General features: G+C 45.1%; 1 protein-coding gene across 1 annotated transcript in view; it reads left to right on the top strand.

The window, feature by feature from the left end:
* LOC143180742 (cell adhesion molecule Dscam2) overlaps positions 1-24,327 on the top strand; it is a 129,829-nt gene that overhangs the window by 56,725 nt on the left and 48,777 nt on the right. Inside the window, exons 3-7 of the mRNA XM_076380687.1 lie at positions 3,423-3,584; positions 4,749-4,898; positions 12,672-12,789; positions 19,688-19,931; positions 20,834-21,038. Of these exons, the coding sequence (XP_076236802.1) occupies positions 3,423-3,584; positions 4,749-4,898; positions 12,672-12,789; positions 19,688-19,931; positions 20,834-21,038 (879 nt within the window). The remainder of the gene's footprint in view (positions 1-3,422; positions 3,585-4,748; positions 4,899-12,671; positions 12,790-19,687; positions 19,932-20,833; positions 21,039-24,327) is intronic.

Here is a 24,327-nt window from a genome sequence, read left to right as displayed (position 1 = left end):
ACGTGGCGCGCTGCGTCTGGAAAACGCCACGGGCTCTCGGCCCGTTTCCGTGGAAAATTCGAGCCGCCGAAAAAGGACGCGAATTTCGAGCATGCGAGCTCTCTTTCCGGCAGGTGGCTACGGGTTAGAGGGGATGGGTTAGAAGGCTAGGATGGATAGGGGACGAGTCTCCGTACTTTCTCTATCTCTCTCGACTCTCTTCCTGTAGGTTTCATGGTTTGTAAATATTACCTGCCACGATACGTCTGCCGAGTTTATGCTTGGCTTGGTTGCCGCGTAACCGAGAGCCGTGTGATACGGGGTGGTAGGAAGGCTGGGAAAAGGGGCGGAGGCAGAGAGAAAGGGGGAGGAAGCGGAGGCGAACTCACCGAGTTTTTACCCCATTCTGGAGTCTGAGTGCCTCGCTCCGCTGACTCTCGAAACGGGTTGCACAGCCGGGCCCCACACACCACCACATTTTCCTTTACCCACCCCTTGCTCACCCTCATCCCCCCCTGTGCTCCCCTGTGCCCCCCTGTCAGCCTCTGTCTCTCTCCCTCCAGAGCGCGGTCTCTCGTGCTGCGTCCTTCTCTCAACCTTTCCCAGGTCTGCTCTCTCGCCAACCTTTCAGCCGAGACCATCAACTTACGCGGAATGCTAGTTCATGGCCGGATTGGGACAGCCCCGAGATTTTCGATAAGATACCGCGACCCTTTTAAGGCTCCACCGACCCCCTGCACCTCTACCAGCCGCTTTCTATCGGTCCGAAGATATTTCTTGCGTCTATTAACGCGACCAGCTGATGCGGGTGTCGGGGAAAAAGAACGACGGTATCATTGGCCGAAATTGAGGTCCACTGGCCACCACTGGGGGGTAGCTTTTCAACGATGACTGCCATTTATCGCGAGATGAAGGAAAAGGGAGGGATCGTGGAAAATAAGTGGGGATTGATTGTGGTAGGGGTCTGGTAAAGTATAATACATATCTTAGAGTGAGTCTGCTGCTTTCGCAATTGTAACCAGTCCTAGAATGCATTTAAAGCTCCAAGAGCGAAATTTGAAATAAGCTGAGCTGATTAACTTCTCTACTGAAGCAAGGTTCATTGATATTATACAATATGAAGATTTTCTAAAATCCCTAGGAACTGTTCGTGAAATGTTCTCAAGAAAGTCAGCAAGAAATTTCCGTTCTCTTTCAAAAACAATTCATTTCAGATAGGATATACTCTCGACATCTCTTTTTGTCTAATCACTGATGGTGTAAGTTAGAGCGAATTGGAGCGTGTTAAAACGAGTCCGAGCAGACAGCCTAGGAATACTCTTCTAATGGTGTAAGTGATTAGAACTTAGCTTACACTTAGAACATCAGGTATCTATTAACCTGCAAAGCTTTTGCTCCTAAAGGTGCATTTTGTCTAGCTTGGTTGCTTAAAAAGTGCGAGCAGCTCTTCGATACTCGTACGAGCAGAGCTCTGGACAAGTCTGGTGTACATAGTCCCCGCGTTTGTGTTAGGTAATTATCGTTAGCGGATCTCCGTGGAGCTCTTCTTCCTTGCAAACACTCCGTGGATACATTTCGCCACCTTATTCCATTTCTCTTCGCCTTCAATTTTCATTATGTTTTCATACTTGAGCATTACTGCAACTCTGTGGAAGCCAGAGGTAGAGAAAGCCTCACCGCAGAACCATCGAGATTTTTTAATTAAGGATCCGACATCGCTTCATTTGGAGCCCACTCGGCTTTTATCCCGTAAAAGTCGATCCTGCGAAGATGGTATCAACATCTTGTGGTTACGCTCGCACAAAAGACCGACGGATTTAATCCCGTGGTTTCGTTGCGCGTCCTCCCCACCGTCCCTCTCGTCCTCGCCGCGCCACTTGACAATCTTTTTTTCGCCTTTGCCCCCGTGTCCTTAGCGACCTTCCAGCAGGGAGACAATTAAGTCGCGCAGACTGCCTTCAGGAACGAATCCGAATGGCTGTAGACTCGTGGGCTTACGCTATTAAGAATTGGTTTCCACCAGCGAAGGAAGTTTTTGGAAACCCCGCCTTTTTAATTCTAGATATACTGTACATGTATTGTAGATATTTCGACTATTTAACTCTGCGTTATAATAATTATATTAATCAATTATATAGGATGTATTGAATTACATAATATAGCGATTCGTGTTGTTTGCGGTTAATTAATTAGATAGAAATTCATCGTTTTGCAAATGAAAGGGTATAATGGTTCTCTCAATAAATGAAGGGAAATTTGAATAAATGTACGATAATGTATTTATTTTTGCAATTATATTGAAGTAGAGAACATCGCAGTTTTCATCGAAAGTTCTCGAATGGAATCGAGAGAAGCTTCAGCACAGAACTTTTGTTCAACAGTGTTAGTGTAGAGAATAGTTTCAAGGGTACGTGCAGTACAACACCCAGACACACCCTCAGGAATCGCTATAGTTACAATTGCATGAAGGGCCATTAACCTTCATAATTATACCGTCAATAAATCAAACAGGCTAAAGGATCTTGTCATCGAAAGTGTTTGTTTTGCCCTCACTCGTCTATGTCATTTACCTGAAAATAGCTCAGAGGTCAGCACTCTGATTTACCCGACGGTCACACACCTTAGTGTATTCCTAGACGGCAAACGGTTCGCATCGATCCACATGACTCATCTACATACTTGACTCTGCCTCGCTAAAATACTGGTATTTAGTGAATACAGTGCCAGTTGGTGTCTACGTGTTCATTTGTTAACATTCTTCGTCTTGGTAAAGGTGCGTTCTTACTTACAGAATCCTTCACAATCCATATTTGATACGTTCAGCCACAGTCGAATCGATTCACTCCCTCCTAAAATTTGCATAGGAGCGTAGGGCAATTATACATCGCTTCTGGGTGTATAATTGATACTATGTCGAATTTACGGAATGTTTCGGGACGGAGAGGTACTGCGCCTCTGAAGCCCGTTAACGAAGCTACGTTTAACGTTATTACGTTTACCCAAGTTGGGTTATTAACGCCACGCGATCGTACGCCGTAGAATAATGTTGGAACAAAAAGGGGGCAATTAATTGCTACGAAACAACCATAAATCCTCCTCCAAGCTGAAGCTTATTGAAATTTCCCTGTTATATAAACATTAAACACACATGCGCACACGCATACACGCATATCTAAGTGGGTCGAGGATGCTCCCGTCAGGTGGATCGTCATAATTTTCGTTTCTCCAGTGAGTAACACGGACGCCAGGCTCAAAAACGAATTTCCTCTTTCGTCATTAGCATACCAACTTTCATCTCGGGGTTTCCCCCGCGCGTTCGACCCCGCTGCCAGGGAAAAAGTCGGGCTTTTTCCTGGACCAGAGGATTTGAGGCTGGCCTCCGCCTGGAGGGGGAGGTACTTCAGCAATGGTTTTCTAGCGGCCGTGTTGTTTTTGTGTTTCAGTGGTGAACCAACGCTACGATCCGGAAGTGCAATGTCCCGGCGGTTTCCTCGGCAACAACGTGCTTATGCGATGCAACGTTCCCAGTTTCGTCGGCGACCACGTCACTATTACGTCTTGGCTGCAGGAGCCTTCATTCAACATCTACCCGTCCACGATGGGAGGTGAGTGCCGTGGCCCCGTGGATATCGCTTAATGACGCCTCCTCTCCTCGACTTCCCTCATAAATAAGAATGAGCGCCCAAGTAACGCGATCCCCTCGCCGCGGGAGAAACGAATATTTCCGTCGCGCGATACCGCCCGTTTATTCTTCTCCTCCCGGATCTATTTACCCCCGAGGAGGACTCGCGAGGGAGCGCGCACTCCTGGAGGGGAGCTCTCGTTCAGAATCTCATCGTAGACGGTTTCAAGGATTACGGTGATCGCGGCTCGCGGAGGTAATTGAGTGGATCCGAACGAGGTCGAGATACGTCTTGCGCAGATCATGGTGTCTTTCGGTTTTCGCGCGACCCTATTTCGTCAAACACTGTTCTACCATTCACGGATGCGAGCGTCACTTAGGAACGCGGTCGAAGATATTTTTTTTTCCATTAACCTTCGATAGAGAACGCGATAGAGTGGATGGAACAAATGCTCGGATAAGATTGGAAGCCGTTTGTGGTTCAAGATCGAAGGAAAGGCACTGTAGTGACTTTGGAGCGAAGTCGAGCGGGTTGGGGCGGCATTGAAAGGAAGGTGTTCTCACGATTCACTGGCTGGCTTATTTCGAACTTGTCTCTCTGTAGCGCGAAGTTTTCGTCACGAGCTCCGCGAGCGCTGCTAACGAGGCAAACTTCATTAATTATAGGGGAGTTCGATCAAGGCGCGCGTGTCGTCAAGTCTGTTTGAATGTGCGTACTAATAGTCCAGACAGATTTGTTAATACAGTCGTCGATGGGAGAAGGATAGATCGATAGCTTGTCAAACTTTTACCGCTGCATGTTTGAACGATTGAAGTTGAACGAATTTGAACTGTCTAGAAGAAAGACTTGAATGGAATTTGCTACTCGTGGCTTAATATATATTACTGCTAACTACTATACTATATTACTGCTATTACTTCGATTACTTATTTATAATAGTATCTATAACTGTAATATTCCTTTATTTTAGTCAACGCCAATACAGAGTGGTTTTTGGAGTTCTATTGTAAATTAGATTCATTGTTACTCCCGTTTCGCTTGTATAGCCTCAGGAATCTAATTTTCAAAACACCCATTGTGCAGGGAATCAAAACACACGAAATTCCATCTATTCCACTACAATAGGGCCGCGCTCTCTGTTTGCAGATGGCAAGTACCACATGTTATCGAGCGGCGAACTGATGATACTGAACATCACGCGGGAGGACGCGGAGCAGACTTATCGGTGCAGGACGCACCACCGTTTGACGCAGGAAACGGTCGTCAGCAGCAACGTTGGGAGGCTTCAATTGACTGGTGAGTGCGTTAAAATCCACTCGAAGCTGCCGTCAGGATAAGATAACACGTTCCTAGCTCGATCCCCGATGTCCCGGTTTAATTGAAAATTCATACCATAACTGAAGGGCGCGTACCCTGCACCAAGTTAATTAAGCATATACATTAGGTCTGCGGAAATATTCCCCGGCTTTTCGCGTTCGCAAATTGCAACGTTGCAGTCAGAAACAAATTGCGCGATAATCCTTTCCATGGAATCGGGCTTTCTTTTTTGTCCAGAGGAAATAACGATTTTCCATCAACAAAGGTTTGACTTTTAACTAAAGGCCGTGTTCCCTCGACGCTTCCCTTTGGCTTTCGACCGAGGTAATAAAGTTTTTATATAAAGCATGGAAGATTTTTCTACGGGGCGACTACGGTGTTAATAGAAATATCGAAGAAATAAAAGCCTTTCTGTGGGTCAGTGTGAGCGACAAGCAATTCCCTCCTAGCAGGAAAATTCCGTTCGCCGTTCCCATCACGCTCTTATTTGAGAGGCAGTAAGCCAGCGTCGTCGTCGAACGATAAGTTATTACATCCCGATACGATATTTACAAATTTCTCGGGAGGACTGTTGAATATTTATGAGCACAGGCTACTTTCCGATAAGAGCGTCAGATGGTGAGAATGCCATTCCCTCGGCTTCCAAGCGTTCTATCGATGCCCGCGAATCTGGGTCACCTCGAAGTGCGTGATTTCCGTAATTGAACAAGTGCCAGTATCATTTTCCTGTCTTTACTGTCTGTCGGAGTTCGACCATCGAAAAATCGAGACGTTTCGCCACGGCTGTTTCACATCCTCCCTTTCTCCTCTTTTTCTTCTGTTTCACCCTTCTAGCCCAGCAGGTTCGGCCGAAGACACTGGTATCCACGGTTATTAAATTTTTCCAATAACAAACTGGCAAAGGGAACGCAAAAAACGGGGTCTCGTATCGCCGCGGGTTATTCGCTCGACCTTTCACCTAGGGAGGATGCTGAACTCTGTTTTGCTCGAAATACGCCCCTGGTTACAATCGATTTCAATTAAATATTTGCTCTGAGTGCACGGTCTGTCAATTATCCTGTTTCTGACTGAAAAACGTCGCTCAAGGGGTCAACGCCAAAGAAAACACGTATTGTTATTTCGCCGTGATACACGTCCAATTTATTTGCGTTTCTCTATTGATGAAAAATGGTTGTAGTTTTCACCATTCCACAATTCCGCCCGAAAATTTTCCAATTTTCTCGCGGTCTGATTCTCTCATGCTTCTTCTTCCTCTCTGTAGGAAGATTTTAAGCTCGGGCTCGCCAGGTAACGCATCGATAATGGCTTGAACCCTGATATCTGGCTCAGCTCAAGTCACTTAGGGCCCCGTCCCTCGTGTTTCGCGCAAAACTGCACGCGTCATGTCGAATGAGGGCAAACATCGCGGTGGATATTACGCTGCACGTGGAAATCCACGATAAACTCGCTTTTCCCCCTTTCCCTTCGTGAGCACGGTCGCACGAGCGATTCGATATTACGCGTAGCTCGCCGCGAATAACCGTCGATCGATCGATTCGCCTTCGATTGTGTAAAGCTTGCGGGTGAATGGAAAAAAAGTGCTTCGATCCGGCTGAGTTAAGTTCAGACCGGTTCATTAACGAACGCGATGCAATTAGAGGGCTTGTTTCATGCGGTCGGGGCCACTTATCACCGATAATGCGTCTGTTTTTTCGGAGAATCGTGCTCGGTGAATAATCAGGGAGGGTTGGTCTTTTAATAGGAATCGCGATTCTGTAAGAGAAGTTCGTATTAAATATTGCATGGAAGGAAGCACGGCAATTTGCGATGCTGGGACAAGTAATTGCACATTTTAAAGTTACTCGTGGCTTATTCTTCTCGTGTAATAAACGTTTCGAGTTTCACTCGATGTACGTAGTGTGCTGGAAGAATTTATGGGATCTTCTCTTCTTGTACGAACGCGATCTATTATCCTCTATTATGCTCTGTTCTTCCGATTTTTTAATCCTTGGTTACCCTAGTGGGTCATGCTTGATACTAGGTATCTGTAATTTTAAGAGCTGTTCTGTATACCAAAGTGGGACAAAATTAAAGAGTAACCAGCCTGAGTTTTGAGCTACATTTCAGAGTTATTAATTGTTGAAGATATGCTTACAGTGAGCGACAAATTGTCTGTGTATACACTGACTTATTCTACTGCGAGCGCATGTTAGGCAGATGAAACACAGCAGTGGCAGTAGAATAAGCCCCTGAGTCAGACACACTATAGGTATATTTTCCACAAGGAATAACTTGAAAAAGAAGCAACAATTCAAAATTCTTTTCAAATCTAGGCTCGCATCATCTCGCTTTTAAACACTGATATTAATTTTCGCCCATCATCTTTAAGAATATTAGCGGAACACGAGGGAAAAGATGAGTGCAGGTGAATTCGACACGTTGATTTCGCTTCGATATCTCCTGTTGGTATCTCTCTCGGTTTCGAGATTAAATCGTGGTGAGCTAATGAGCTTTCGGATGTTCGGCGGTCGATCAAAGTAAAAATTCCCTTAGCCTGGTAATTGCCAGACTCTAGCGACGAGGCCCGCGATCGAGAGGTCGTCTGAAAAGCTTCTCCCTGGCGTCGTTTTAGTCAGCTTGCATCACTCGTTACCGACGCGAGCCTCGCTGTAGTAACGTCTGCTTTGGGGTTACGTGCGCGATACTCGCGGCTCCAGCTGGAGCAAGGGGCAAGGGGGACTGTACACACGGGAAGACGGGGAAGACGGTGAAGAAGAAGCAGAAAGGGGAGAAATCTCCACTCGAGCTCGGCTAACTAATGATGCTTCTCTTCACATGCCACACCTACCCTCCAGATTCGCGTTCAAGCCTCAGACGTGCCTCTACGAGATGCGTGGAAAAAAACCTTAAGACATTCTGCACGTTCTTCCCTCCCACCTTCTCTTCCTATCCTGTTAATCCTTCACGTAGCAAGCGTCATAACTCATCGCTCTTACCTATATTCTTCGCGCCCCTTATTTTCCTCTCGTTGCACTTCCACGTCGAACGTCCAGTATAGCAGCTTGTCAGTCAATCGACTAGCTCGCGCAGCTTGTCGCGGAATAATTAATGCACTGTCACGGGTCAATTATAAGCTGCCAGATGGTTATAGTTTGCTCCTGCGTTAGTGATATAGGCGAACGAAAATGTGCTGAAAATTGGATCCAGGATGTCTATCTTTAGATGTAACGTAGCTGGGATTCGAAGCGATGCGGTGGTGGTTGCATTTTTAATCATGACTACGTTATACGCTGGAATTACTATTTAAGTTTAATCAGCAGTATTACAGCAGAATGACAAAGGCAATATGGGGAACGCTCGGAACACGTGTATTTACGGAAGTAAATTGAAAATATTTAATTCCACCCCGCTGATGAGTATGAATTTTTTTAATTTTCATTCGGGAATATGATTTCCGTTATTTTAAATATAATTTTAGAGAGACTTAAATTTCAGAATGAACTTCAACTCAACCTAGACTTAACCAGAACTAGATCTCCGTTATTCGCAGTTATCTGAACGTAAATCCAGGGTGACGCATCCCTAACTCAAGCTCAGACACCATAGATCCTGTACCAAATACAGTCAATCCTATTTTAATCCCCTAGTACTCAGTCTAATCCTGACCTAATCCAAACCCAACTCTCAAACTGTGCCTAATTCAGCCCAAGTACGCAAACACTGGAACCAAATATACAGGTAGAAATCGCCTGAAAAGTTCTATCGTGGCAAAATATTTAACGGCATATCGTGACATGTGAAAATTCGAGCGCATCTCGGATGTACAGAACAGCTCGTGACTGTTTGCAGTTGGCGCATCAGGTCGAACAGGGATCTCGTTTTAATGGAATATAGATTCGTGGGCAATCGTTTACCACAGCCGGCGAAACATTTCACGAGATAGGCAGAATCAGGTGATGTTTACCTGGCCCCCAGTGCCGAAATAGGAATGATCGAATAACGACGTGGCATCAAGGAAAATTCACGTTACGGCAATTGTTTAGGATTCCTACGTATTCACTGGCAGAGTAAACAGCTGGTTTACTATGCACCCGCGTAGTCGTTATCTAAATACAGATTATCTCTAACGGGATTGCAAATTATTATTAGCTTGGGCAGAATACACGAGTTCAGATAGGGTGGTTCGTGTGTAAGCACGTCGTAATTGTTAGCTTTGCCGAAGATTTGTTTGCAATAACCTGTTTCTCGTTTAACTTGCAACATCCCTCGAACGATTCGACCTATACACAATTTTTTCGTCAGAACTGCTAAACATGATGCACCGGAACAAAGTCCGAAGCTGGATTTTGTAATTTTTGCCTGAAAATATTTGTTCAAAATTTATTTATATTACGCTGATTCGTTTTTGCAGTTTTCACAAAAGCAGTAAAACAGCGTAACTGGTCAAATGTTTTTGATCCCCAGCAAGAACTGGGATCCGTTAAGACCAAGACTGTCATTCTTCCAAATCCTTCGTCTTTTCCCATTCCCTAACTTTCGACTCCTCTCCTCGTGTATCATAAAATTTTGTCTAGCGTTTGTGGAAGTGTCGTATATCCGTCTTGCCAGGTGCTTGAGTTAACCCGTTAAGTCGGATATCGCGGGAATCTCAAACTGTCAGACATTGCACTCCTCGTTTTCGAAGTCTCTTAGAAAGTCAGATGTCTCGCCAAGAATTCTGGAGCCCAGTTCTTCAGGTCACTCGTTCCGGGATCGTAATAAAGCCAAGCTGCCCTCCAGCGAGATATAAATTTATGCTAAGCGCACTTACATACTTATTAACTTAATAACGAAGTTCGGAGGGACGAGAAGGTGCTCGATCGTTTGCATATTCCAGGCTCCTTCCACCTGCGAAGAGACTGCTCCCAATCCTCCGTTCAGAATAAACCAAATTAACCGAGAGCCAGATGTACAGCAGTTTTCGCGAGTAACGAGCAAACTTTTCGAAATTATCGGTCTCCCAGAGCTCGGCGTGAAATTTTCGAATCAGCGGCAAGTTGGATTTCATTGCGGAGACTCGACTTTGCCGGTCCACGATTACTCGTTCGAGGCTCGTTTTTCCGATAGTCACGTATCGCGAACTCCTAGCGTAGTTCAATTTCAGTGTTAATTGCATTGTGCGTTTTAAGTCATGGCTTCTGGTGAGTCCTGCTGTTTGCGATAAAGTAAACATCTCTTAGCTTTTGTGTTAGGAAGGTAGAATCACCTTGATTGACTTCTTAGAGTTGGAATAGCAGACATTTAAAAAGTAGAAAATTCAGGTACGAAAAAGCCTCGAAAATTTGAAAATTCAAAAATTCAAAAATTTGAAAATTTGAAAATTCAAAAATTTGAAAATTCGAAAATTTGAAAATTCAAAAATTCGAAAATTTAAAACAATTACAGGGTAAATATTCAAATATCTGTGCATAACTTCACCTGAAACAACTATGTTAATATCTCACCATGTCTTTCAAGATCCTCGTACACTTAAGACGCGACACCGCAGAAAATCCACTCAAGTCCCTGAAACGAACGATTCAGATTCGCTGTACACGACGTTCATAAATTTCGTCGGATGAAACCTCGTAAAGCCCAGCTAGTCAAAATTCCATATGAATGTCACTCGCACCCCATCTTGAAGCGCTTGTGCGGTTTGAATGCGTCGCAGGGGGAAACTGGTGCATCGTGACGTTTCACTGGCAGATCTGTACGCGACAGGCGGCTGATCGCGTCGCCTCCTTTCGTTGCATTCTCGTGGGAAGCGTTTCGCGCTCATCGACGATTAAAAGCCGCGTTCCGCGCGACACAAGTGTCTTCTTTCCGCGACTCGGCTCGAGTGACAACATGTCATGCTCCTGGTGACGCAGCCAAGAGTACATATTGCATTCCCCCGCTGAGAACGATGCCACGTGTGCTTTCGGCGTGCTTTGCCGCGCTTCGTGTGTCACCGGGTCGCGGAGACCTGGAAAACACTTGCGTCCCTTTGTGCGCCGACGAATCGATAGGGGTCGAGCGCGCATGGAAATCGAAACACGTGGGTGAATTCAATTCGGTCGGATTTCAATGGTCGGAACGATAGCTGGGGCTAATAACATGATTTGCGACCCAAAAAATCGTCTGTTTTAATCACATGTCCCCATCGTTTCCATTGCAAACACTCGCTCCCTTTTGTTGTAATATTCATAATGACAGTATTACCATATCCTGCGCATCCCCCAAAGGTTTATTACGAGCGTCGCTAATTACGCAACGATCCATTAATGGAATCTTAATGAAACGAATAGCTTAATTGCTATCTCATTAACAGGGGCGAATGAATTCCAGTGATCATTTGGGAGTAAGTGTGTCAAAATTGCTGCAGATATGCTCGCGTGACTGGCTTAATTCTTTTTTAATTTACAATTATACAATTTCCATTTATTGAATCGCGCGATTCGCGTTCCTGTATAATTTTGTGAAAGGTATGATTCCGTCGAAACGATATGTTAGCGATCAAATTACGTATGCAAAGGATCTTTAAAACTCTAAACTTACAAACGTTTGCATTACACTTCATAAGCAAAAATTCACACTTCTGATCATTATTAAAATATTTACTGCAGTCGTAGAAGTCTGAAAGGGATTCCATTTGCAGCTCGCACGAAAGAGGGTGTCTCATCGTTTAAAATTCTGACTATGAGTTAAAGAAAGAGGTGGTGGCTGGCCTGCAGGGGTTTGGGGCGTGTCTCGACAGACCAGGCAACTTCAAATTCTCGCGGAGCAGCGGTGAGATAGCTCGCTGTTATCTGTCCCTTTATGGTACGCCACGTGGCGAGACGAAGCCACTATCTGCGGTCATAATTCCCCATTAAACGTCGGGACTGATGCGTGCACCACTGGATCCTCCTCCCATCGTCCTATTCCGCTTCTTCTTCTTCTTCTTCTTCTTCTTCCTCCACTTTTCTTCTTCACCACGAAGAACCTTTGTTCCTGCTCTTTTTCTCCCGACGGCTATTTATGACGCGCTGTGGAAAACATTTCCCGTATATCATGGAACAAACTTACATGAACTCGTCCTGAGGGAAGCGAAGGGTGCGTCGGGGTTGCGAGCTAAGTCTTGTACATGTGCACGTGAATACACGCGCGTGCGTGTGTTTGTTTCGCCAGGAAAGAACCCCGGAGGATCACGAAGGATGAATTTCCTTTGCTGCTTCCTTCCTCCAGCGTCTATCCTTTGTTAAATCTCCAGCGATATTGTCACTATCAATTTTCCAAACAATGTAATCCAATACCGTTTCCCATGTTTCAGTTATTTTCTCGTGTAACGTTCACACTTCTCGATAGTCTTGGAAAGGGGGCTGACTGGGTGGCACGTGAGTCAGCTAGAGTTTCGTGTCATAATTTACGACGGTCGGTTTTTAATTTTCCGCCGCCGTTTTTCTTTTTATTGTTAACGCTTCTGTAATCCCCACTAGACGAGGGAATATAGGTATACCTCGTGTACCATCGTAAAGTGGAACTTGCACGAACTCGTCTCGAGGGAGGGAGGGTCTTCCTGGGCGAGATATTAGAGGGAGGTCTACTCCGTTGAATCGTTGTCCAAAAATTTTGCGAAAGTTTCTTCGCCGCGCGAAAAAGTTTGCTCGGGTGAGGAAGGAAGATTTCTTTATTATTTCACGCATCGGGGCTCCCTTCGCTCTTTGCCAGAGACGTTCGGAAAGGCGTATTGTCGTCGGAGGATTTATGCGATTTTTTCGGTTTTTCTGCTTGCAGAGATACGGAGCTCCATGCCGCCGATGATAAACGAGAAGGTGGTGTACATGTCGGCGCGCTTGAAAGACACCATTGTGATACCCTGCGTTGCATACGGCAATCCCACCCCCACGAACAGGTAAGGATACCAAGACTACGCATGAATTTGCATACTCGCTCGTCCATCCTGTTTTCCCGCGGGATTTTGACGTTAAGTGCCTGTCGCTTGTGGCATGATAATTGATTGCTCAGTTTCTTTAATAGGGAGATCTAGAGTGCTTTATATTTATGGTCGCTGAAACTCTTAATTCAGTGCTACGCTTAGCCATTTACTTCTTCCAGTAATGTATTGAGTGTTTCATTCGCATCGATCATTTGAGGTCTAAATTGAATCGTCAAAAGTTGGATGAAGTAAGAGTTATTTGTTTCAGATAAAATTGTGATTGATCACATTTTTGTTTGTTCTTTGGGGCTTCTATCTCATCGATAGTATAAATCAATATCTATAGCGAATGATACGCGCTTTAAAATTTTTCATTTTATATTTTGCTTCATATTTATTTTGTATAATATGATGTACTTTTAATCGACAGAAATAACGTAATAGACAACATAAAACGTTAAGCAATCTTCCCTGACAGTTTCAATATTTTTAATCAATTTTGGCTGTCGACCAGACCCATCAATTCATTTCTGGAACTCGTGCGCATGTAGTACACCAAAAGATATTACACAATGTGTAACAGTGAAACCCCAAGTTCACTTACCAGAGAAAGTCCCTTTACGATTGCTTTAGAATACTGTTTCACATTCAATAAAGCGACAGAGAGGGAGAAAGGGTCCTCCATACAAACCTAGGGCGTTTCGTAATTGCCGACTTTTGCGAAACGGTCCTCGAACACGGTTCGCTTACTTGCCAAACAGTTTTCCGATACAAGGGGGGTCCACGATGCATTGGCGAAGTTTAATTGGCTCTTTCGTAGGAATGAGCCTTGCTACGTAGTCTTCTTGCCTCGCGAGAAATATTTGGACTGCCGTCGTTCACTCACAGCTCATCGATCGTTTGCCTCTCGTTTGACTATCTTTACTATTTTATCTACCATAACACACATTGAAAACGTTTCAGCCAAATCAATGTCGAACAATTGATTCAGACGTTTCTCGCGAGCGAACACCGGATATTTTATCTGCAGGGTGATTCAGAAGTATAGATTGATCGAGTAGAATTGGTGGGAAATTGTGAGCGAGAAAGTGTCAGAAATATCAGGTATTTTAAATATTCGTACATTCAAATTTTCAAAAGCATTTTACTCGTTTTATCTCTAAATACATGTCGCCTCCACACACCGCCTGTCATTAAAATTTCAGAGGAATTAATTATTCTTGTAAACACACCGAATATCGCACCATAAATTCACTTTGAAGCTTCCTAACAGCACGTATTTGTCTCATAAAAAAATTGTTCTTTTGATCACATCCTACCATTTAATTGATCCATAATTCTGAAACACTCTGTACACCTCGCAACGATATTCCAATGGGTGGATTATTCGACTTTCGGCGCAGTTCTCGCTTTCATTCCTCCCAACCCAGACCGCTCTTATTCATCCCCAGTACTCAGTTCCGCGTTCCAGTATACGATTAAGCGCTAAACAGCCATTTACTTTTCGCTGTGGCCGCGTAATCCGCCGCTAAAGCAGAGGTCAACGGCTTTGCAATGAAAAGAAGCGGCTCGAATTAATAAGATATCCAGTTCGCTGTGGATTTACCTAAAGGCCTCCGGTTGGATCTACCACTTGAATCATTCACAGTAATCCCCGACAAACAACTAGTAGACCAAAGGATTATCGCGAACCGTATTACTAAAATGTAAAAATTTCAATTTCCTGCGACTTTCCTTGCAACTCTATTTCCTCTGAGGTAAAACACGCGAACACTCTCGTGCCTCGTTTCCTCGCGGCGGACCTGAGCTTCCAGTTGGCTGTACCTTTTACAATTTAGCGCGCAGCGAGTCGGATACGTTGTTTCGCCGCGGAGTGCCCGTTTTTCGAGGGAGCCCCACGTTTTGGAACGTGATTTCGTTTGGGCAGGTGCCTGGGGTGGGTCATGAATGATAACAATGACGAAGGAAACGAGATCCTGGCAGCTGGATAAAGCGCGCCTCGCCGAGCGAGCAGCCGGAGCTTCTCTATTTTTCTTATATTAATGCTAATTTCAAACATAGGTCTGGCCGAGATGTTCTTGCGCGGAAAGGCGAAACACGCGAACTTCGTCGATGCATACCGGTGTATTTGGAGAAATAGAAGGAGAAAAGTGGTGGGTCAGAAAGAGGTCACTTCTTTCATACGAACATAAAATCCTGTACATAAAATTCTTTCCAACTTCGAGAAAAAGTCGTCTCAGAAATTAGACTTCGTCACCACGGAGTTTACTCGCGAATAGATGAAGGTGCTAAAAGGATCCCTATCTGGAGAAGTTCCTTCTCTATTTCGTATTCTCTTAAGTAACGTCGGCGAATGAATTCACTGAAAATCGTGGTCCCTCGCGGAATTTGTATCAATAGAATCCCTTCAAAGGCGTGGTTTTCTTTATCGAAAGTTCCACTGAATAGAGACACAGGAATGAAACAACTGTGTGGTCGAGCTTGAGAAATCCTTACGCAGAATTGGAGGAGTACAAAAGCGACAATTACAGTCGTAATGAACTTTGGCGTGGATCGTTTTGTTTGCCGCGAGCTTTACCGAGTGCACCTACTAAAATAAAGAGGTCCGACGTAGCGCTGGTTTGCACGGACAAAGGGCAAAGCGACTGCATGTTACAATTCCGAATGCACTTGTGCTTCGAGTAGCCGTGTCTCTCTTTGTAGCGGTCGTTCGTAATCCGTTAAACTAGGTAAGTTAAAGCCACTCACCTGTGCAGGGAGACGCTTTTAAAAATTATTAAAATTACATATCTCTATTGCTACTTACCGCTCCTACACTGCTGCAATTATTAAACTTTCGCAACTGGTTAACTAGGTTTCCCTAGGTAATGAGTTAAGCGTCTAACGACGCTACTCTCTTTACCCTGGCGGCGATTTCCGAACAGGAACGGGAAAAGACCACTGACAGGGCCTATTACGCGCGTGTAATTAGATTAACATGTCGGATTACACACTTTGCCTGTTCCCATAATGAGTGATGCGGAATAGTTGGTTCAGACAGAATTATGATTGGTGTATAAACGTCTGTGCTAGATATTTACTAACTATACAGATTTTATTGTAATATAATCAAAAATGGGGAGCATACAATACGTACAAATTTTGAATCTTATTCACAGAAACACAGAAATATTTCTTAAAAGTAATCTAAAGAAGAGTACTAAAAAGTAATATTCTTTTACAGAGAAGTATGCAACGTTAATTAAAATTAAAAATACTCGCGTTAAACCTTAAATCTGTTAAAAGGCAATACAGGATATTGATTTACTGAAAATATATACCGTAAAACGAGATCGACACGCAAATATGCCTGTAGCAATCGTTCCGTTCCTGTCGCTTTTACTTTTGACGTGGTTCTACCATTGACTGGCATCGAGCTAGCATCGAGCCTCGATTCGTACTCGCCGTTAAAATCGCTCGACGTTAACGACCATAGTCGACCCTATTTGCGGCTGATACCGGCTCGCCGGCTAGTTATCAAAATTTTAACGACGCTCGACGCGAGGCGCGGATGATTCGATACGCGCTCGCGCGATCCCCGCTTTATTAACAATTCTCTGTCGACGATGTTTGACAGCTGTAATTAATTTCGTTTGTTCGGACAGCAACTGGTCTCGATCGATACACATCGCGTGAACGCTAAAAAATAGGTATTTCCTTGAAACGTCTTCAATGGCTGACTCTACGTTATCATCTACTACAAACTTGGTTTTCTTTTTAATAGAATAACAGTAGAGGACTGCGTACATCAATTCTGCAGCTTAAGAAAAATTCTAAAGTGAGAGAAATTGGATTTGACTTTGATTCGAGCTCTGTCAAAACTGTTTGCCCTCAAGGTGTCGCGTGGGTGTGACATATCAAGTATCGAAAGGCCCCAAGAGATCAGTTACGTAAAAGTCACGCGAGCTGGGCTAATAGGCGCGCGTTTACGCGTTTGTGCATCGATGATACGACGGATAGGAACGAGAAGGCGACTGGAGCGGTATACAGACGGGACTAGTGTATAGGTAGTGCAAACAAACCGCTGATTACAGAGACTGCTTCTGACAGCCCATCAAATATTCCGCATTTACGTGTACGCCGACGTCACTGAGTATTCCGTGGCTGTATTCGCCATCTCGCTCTCTCTCTCGTATGTCCTCTCTCGTGCGGAGTCTCTTCGTTTCCTCTGCCTCTTCCGCGGCTTGACTGAGTTGACGGAGGCGAGTAAAGAGAGCGAAGAGGAAGATAGAACCAGGGGATAACTGAGAGAGATAAAGAGAGGATGCAACCGAGCAAGAGAGGGAGAGAGAGAGAGAGAGAGAGAGAGAGAGAGAGAGAGAGAGAGAGAAAGACAGGGATGAGAGGACAGGAAGGAGAGGGAGAGGGAGAGGGAGTGAGTCTGAGGGTTTGCCAGCGTGGCAGAGCTTCCATCTCTAGGCTCCCTCACACTCGCCTCTTCCCTATCCCATCTCCTTCCCTCGCCAATTTCCCTCCGTAAATTCGATTATCTATAGGTATACTCCTCGTCGTCGTCCTGTCCCCTCCCTCCCCCCTGCCGCGCGTCCTGCGACTCTTCAACCTCATCGGCATCGTCCTTCTGCACCTCCAGCCTCATCCTGGCGTTCGCGAGCCGACCAAGCCGTCGAGGAAACGACGCTGCCTTTCGAAACTCCATCGGATAGGTCAATCACCGCAAGGAACGGCGGAATAAGGGAGGTAGGAGATGATTTTTGGACGAAGTTAGAAGACTTTCATCCCCCGAAGAGGTCACTGTAGCTTCGAGATTTGAGAGTGGAAAATATTCGTCGGTCGAGGGGCCTGCAGAGATCGCGCGGCCTAGATTTCCGCGACGATTCCGCGACGCGTTTCCGGGACACGGGGTGGATCCCGATTTTGCGCGGTCACGTTTGCCTCTGTCGCAGCAGGCGGTAGAAGGCGACGCTCCAGAATGATGGTTCATTTTGTGCAACCTTTGTCGCGACGACTGCCGCGACGCGAAAGGGACGTTTTCTAGAATAATATTTTGCTGGATGACCGATAAACAGAGGAGCGTTATGGATGCGGAGAGACAAAAGGAGTGGATTCTGGGTGAAGCTTGAAGAGGGGCTCTACTGCGGCGGTGTATGGACTGGACTTCTGTTGACGAATGCAGAGTGGTTTGAAACATTTGCAGGAATTCTTCTGCCTTGGGGGAGGTTTCAAGACGGAAATGGGGACATGATAACTATATTACTTGTAATAACAGAGGATTTATAGAGGATAGACACAAACGAATGAAACTGCACACCTTTCTTATGATAATATCATAGCCAACAGGAAGCCTCGACGATTGGATAACAAATATTTCACTGGACCAAAATCAATACAGCCACGAGGGAAATTTTATTACCTTCTCGCAGTAAATATTGACTTCACTCGCGAGCCCAACGCCACGGCATTTCCCTTCTTCACGACGCAATCGTTCACCGAGTACCTGTCGCGAGCTTCGAGGAGCATGTTACCAATGATCGAGAGGTCGGTTAATGTTCCCAAAGAGGCAGACGATCGCGTATCACAGCTCCGCGGAATCGAAGTGGCTCAGTTTCTGCGTCAGTGGTTCAGCTCGACGAGGTCAAAGGTCGCGCGTGCCCGCGCGAGATCGATTCGATTATCTGCCGAATCTGTCGAGACGCTTTAAATTCGTCGGACGAAAACCTTATTCGATGATGGAACGCCGCGGATTCTCGCGTTATCCTGCGCCCTATCGATCCAAGGAATCGGTGTCGAAGCGACTAACGCGCGAACAATTTCCAGCGAGCGTGCAGCCGACTTTTGGTCGATGCTTCTTATTTAAAGATCCACAGGCTGTATTAACGATTTTCGTTCGTCGGTTCCGCGACACGGGGCGCGGTTTATCCGGATGGTTGTTCAAGCGGCAGTGTTTTGAAAACGTGCCAGTACATGGAGCACGGTGGATGCACGCGCGGCCTCGCGGCGGGGGCAGCTGAACGAAACGGAACAAAAAGAGGAGGGAAAAAGGGGAACGTATGGGTAGCGTAGCACAATTCACGGCCGTGCTGTGTATTCAGTCTTTCCAATGAAACAGTTGTTATTTTGTGGTTGGCGAGTGCACTAGAGAGATACACTACCGGAATGGAAAGGCTGGATACTGGGCCGAGCAATATCGCTGTCTGTCCTACGCCACTGGTATGCGTGTATATTTTTGCTTGCCAGTGGTGAATCTTGAGCACCGATCGGACGTAATATACCGGCGCGTATCGCGAAACGTGCAGTGATGCAGCTCTGCGATTCATCGGGCTTGAGCACAGTAGAAAACAGTACGCTTGAATTGCTAGTAGAATGTCCTTTTTCGTGTCAGACGCGGAGGAAACTTGTTGGGTGGTATTATTATTTTTCTTTCTTCTTCTATTCTTGAATTAATGAATTCTTGGAAACTGGTAGGGGACTTACATAGTAGAATATTAAATTTTAATCTTTCAATGTTCAAGGTAAATGGAATATGAGGCTTATAAACTTGGAAGCATTCTCAATCCATTTGGAGACCAAATAGTCGCTATCGTTACAAATTTCGATAAATTCGTAGTAAAATATTTTTCCGTCAAGACAGGTCCTCTTTAACGCGTAAAGTAGCGTCCTCGGAAACGTTTCCAGAAATTTACGATAGCACACTGCTCAAGTATCGACGGGATCTAAAATAGAATTTCCGATTGTCCCGTTGCGTCGCGATGTCGTCTTTTTACGATCCACGGCCAACCTCCTTTATCGTTTTCGATGGTTTTATATTCCCACGAAGAAATCCACGGATTTCGTATTTCTGTACCACCTAGTTTTTCTTTCTCGTTTCTGTCTATAGGTGGTATTACAACAGAAACCAGCGGGAGGAACCGATTGAGGATACGTCCGGGCATTACCTGCTGCGAGACGGTTCGTTGATCATACAAGGTGTCCAGGAGAACGACGCTGGATCGTATATGTGCACCGCCAGTAATTCCGAGGGCAGCGAATCTATGGAAGTGAGGTTAACGGTGTCTGCGCCATTGAGCGTGCACGTTCAGCCATCGATTCAGACCGTCGATCTTGGGAAAGCCGCTCATTTGGTAATTGACGATTTTCATGCTTCCCCGCGATTGATATTGCAGGGCCTCCATAATTCAAGATAAACGAGAATCGGGTTAATCGGGTTGGAAGACGTCAGCATAGATTATGGAGGCTCTGTTGTACTCCCTTTTTTCATCGTGGCTGTTAACCTAATTAGTGCTTCGTTCAAAATAGTCTGCTTTAATTGGGTGATTCGAAATTATATCTCAATAGAATAAAAGATTTCAGATTTTCAATTCTTTTCAGATTTTGAATTTTTAAATATTCATATTTCAAATTCTTCAAATTTTCGTATATTCAAAATTTTAATTTACAAATGCTGAGTGACCCTATCTTATTACGATAGGGTTTAATTCTTCAGATGAAACAAGTGTTCCTTCTCATACACTATCGCACCTATGATCAGACCTATACGTCTACCTATCCACTACTAGAATTGAAAAAAGTATCCCATCCTTTAAACTAGTCACACAACACATGAATTTCGTTCTTGCTCTATTGCCCCATAAATCTGAATCGCTCTGTAAGTGCGTGCAACCAGGTGCGATCGTCGCAAACAGAATCGGAAGCGCTCAAAATGGAACCTCTAAGTCAAAACTGCCAATATGAAAACCCATCCAGCAGTGAATTTTTTGTTGATTTCCAAGCCACTTGGCGCGGTCGCGTACCCGAGGTAATCCGATTTTTACGAGGACACAAGAAGGAAGGGCGGAAAGAAGCGTTCAGTGCAGAGCGTGCGCTTACTCTTACCACTCCTCACAGCGTAAGGTTGCAATCTTGTTTTCCGAAGGAACGTCGGAGGATCTCAGGGCCTGCACCAGTTCGCGTGGGAGAGGGAATGGTGTGCACGGGAAACTTGGTCGGTTCTCATCAGTCCCTTTTCTCTAAAACTGCATTTCAGACGTGCAGCGCGAGTGGATTTCCGCAGGCGGCGCTCTACTGGCTGAAGGACGGCCAACCATTGAGAACGGGCGCTCGCATAAGGGCGGTTTCCAGGGAGCGTATTTCCGTGATGTCCGTGGCACGGGAGGATCGCGGCATGTACCAGTGCTTTGTGAGGAACGAGTATGAAATGGCTCAAGGAATTGCGGAATTGCGGCTGGGCGGTGAGTCCTTTCTTTGTTTGCTTACCATTTACGTCCACCGTGTGTCCTCGCCTGGGCTATCGGGCGGGAAATGAAAAGTGGAAAAATAGCGAACAGACGGAACACCGTTCCCCTTATAACACCACGGAACGGGGGATCGTTTTATTAAAGCATCGTTGAACGTCGTTAGTGGATATTCAAGGCTGGCCATTTAATTCAGTTCCCCGGTTACGTAAAATCCTTTTTCCCCTGGCAGACATGCGCCGCTGTTCCAGCTCGTGTAGCATCCTAATGGGCCACCGTTTATACCATTTAACGCGTCGACTGCCACGTATACTGACCACAGATTCAGGTTATACGTAAGCGATAGAATCGCTGTCAAGGCTGTTGTTCAGCTTTCATATATAACTATCGTTTAGCTTCCTTACCTCTAATATGATAGATAAGATTCGATGAATAATTTGATCGGTATATGTCAGTATATTTGCTTCAGTACTAGGTACTAGTAGCCAAAATTATGAGACCACCTGACTTGTTAGGTGTTCTGTATCGCCGATCATTGTGGACCAATTGCATAACGATGTAATCTTTATTCGTACTTAATGCATTGTCTTTCTAATTATTGTATGATGGTTTACTAGTAAGTAATGTTGATGCTATGAAGTTGTTATCCATACTTTGACCATTAGAGTAAGTGTCCTTCGCGAACAAAATTTCTGCTTGGCCTAGGGAAACAGTTAACGAGCATGCCCCGAAAGGAGACCGCCAAGCCACTGCAAGTAGTAACATCAACGATATCCGAGCCACAAGTTTCAATTACGTCGTCTTCCCAGTTTAACTTGTCGCTCGTTAAATTTTCGCGACGAATTTGCCTCGGTCCTGATCAGATTGGATCAGCTTCAGAGGGAAGGGACCAGGAAGGATGCGGGATCTTGTGGAGCGACGTCCTTTTTCCTCGCTCGTTTCCCTTTTTCCCATCTTTCACCGTCCTCCTGGCTCGACTCTCGAGGCTCCTTGGCCGATGATGGAAAACGCGGCCGCGGTGTTTGGAAGACAGACCCGTGGATGGAACGGGGAAGAAAGGGGTGGGCTTGTTTGTCGAGCGAATGGTTCCGCGGTGATAGGTTGCTGGTGGTTAATGCAGTGGAACTCTTCCCCATACGATCCATTCCGGGTTTGCGTGCCACTCCATCGTAACGCGTTTTCCATCACGGCGCTACTTTTCTCTAGCTCGATGTACGTGCCATTTTTGCGCGAAAATGGCCCCGTCGGTTCTCTCCGATCGTGCTTTAGCCGCGAAAATCATTGTTTGCTGCCCGTTAATCGCACTCTTCGAAAGAACCCATAATGCTTTTAATTATGGAACCTCGAACGTCGATCACGTACCTATTCTTTGACCTGCTCTCATTTCAAACATCTCTGATCTGGAATTTTACCGATAACTTTGGATTGAACACTTTGAAATGATTTTCTGATCGAAGGGATTTCGTTTATAATGACGCTTTTTACGTGCGGTTTTTTCTTAATTATTTGGAGTGAGTAACTTTTGAGATTGATTGTGAAATGTTCTAGGAAACTTAAAATTGAATCTTTGAATGTGGTAAATGACTTAAATTTAAAATTTCTTAATTCGGTCTAAATTCTATTTTTTATTTGATCGATGAAGTTCTTTCTTCAACATTTTTGTCCTTATACCTCTTTATTTTCATAAATAACTATTTTATTAGATAACTGTTTAATATTCCCAATTACAGCACACCATTAAGAATCGTGCACAACCTTATAATCGTTTCAATCAAACAATCAAGCCAAAAGTGAAATATTTTATTATCCGGAATGTCTGATTGAAAGCTACAATTCCATATACCTCAATCGAATATTTCATAACAGTTCATTACTTGTACGCAAAACATTGAAAAGAGTTCTCCACATTTACTCTATATTTAATTTCTTTTCAATTCCACTTACACAAGACCTTGTATACTCTCGGTCAAGCGCCATATTTCGTGTAACCAGCACCGACGTTTTTTCCATTAACGGGATATCACGACGCGACGCGGCGATCGATGGCTTCGAGTTACGGCATCGAAGATTTCAATTAAAACATTTTTACCGAGTCGGATTGCTTGGCTCGTCCTGCTCAGTTACAGGATGTGGCAATCGCTCGAAACTGGCCCTGTCGAGTCTTCGACCGCGTTTCGAAAGTACATATAGGTCGTCGTTCCGAAACGCGTACGCGTCGTTTCCTCGTAGCATATTTTCCATTACGAAGTCGACTCGCTGGAGGCTATGCGCTATTTTTGCTCGAAAATGGCCTCGTTCGCTCTCTATCCCCTTCTTTAACATACGGAACTAACGGTGCGTGCCAGCCTGTCGCCGAAAACCGCGGGAATTCTACTGAAAATGTGATAAGTTCGATTCACGCGACACGCCTGCCCCGGAGTCGTAAGTTCAAGCGGAGGAGCGAACGAGTTGAGGGCGTCTCCACAGAAAGGCATAGTGATATCAGAATTTCCCTGTGAATGTAATAAACCCGATGCGTGCTTCCCTGCGATTCATACACTCAGAGAAGGGATAAATGTGACCGCGTTAGGAGCGTTTTGGGTTGGTGGATATTTCTAAACGAGGACACTGTGACGGATGGATTTCACTGGGAAATACAGCATGTGCTCTATAAAATGCGGCGAAAAAACAATTAAAAAAGTGGGACAAGATTGTTTTAGTCGAGTACTTCGAAAAAGAGAGAAAAAAAAAACAATAACTTTATGAATACCATTCTATTCCACCGCGGTATTGTTGATTTTTTAAAAAGAAGCGAGCTGTGGCTGTGCTCGCAAGACACCAATTACGAATAGAGAGTAGCATCGTAGTTCGAAGTTACTTTTCTGAGAAACTACCGCGGCCAGTTAGAACGCTTTCCCGTAAATTATCCCTCGAGGAGGCTCGTAGCGGTGGAAAACTTTGAAACGGAGACAGCGCGATTTCCACAACGTACAGCCACAATTGTTCTTACGAAACAGCCGGGGGAAATCGACCAAGCCGCAATTACGAAGGGAATTAATTACTCTCTTTTCGCCTAGTTGTGTTTCCTCGACAAGCTGCCGCGGCGCGGGGATCCTGTAAAGGGAGTAATGCCCTTCTAGAGCGATTCGTACCTTCCCGAAACTTCCTACGTACTTTCCCGGGCCATTAACCCGACCGTTTGGTAACTTCGATGGCCGTTGAAACTTTGAATTTTCTTTCGGGATCGCTTGGCTGTAACCCCATCTGACCGGGCGGAGTCTGATACAGCGCCACGACCCTTCGAACG

This window comes from Calliopsis andreniformis, chromosome 6 (assembly GCF_051401765.1).
Source record: "Calliopsis andreniformis isolate RMS-2024a chromosome 6, iyCalAndr_principal, whole genome shotgun sequence".
Lineage (NCBI taxonomy): Eukaryota > Metazoa > Arthropoda > Insecta > Hymenoptera > Andrenidae > Calliopsis > Calliopsis andreniformis.
The sequence above is the reverse complement of the archived record's forward strand: the minus strand, read 5'-3'. Positions and strand labels throughout refer to the sequence as shown.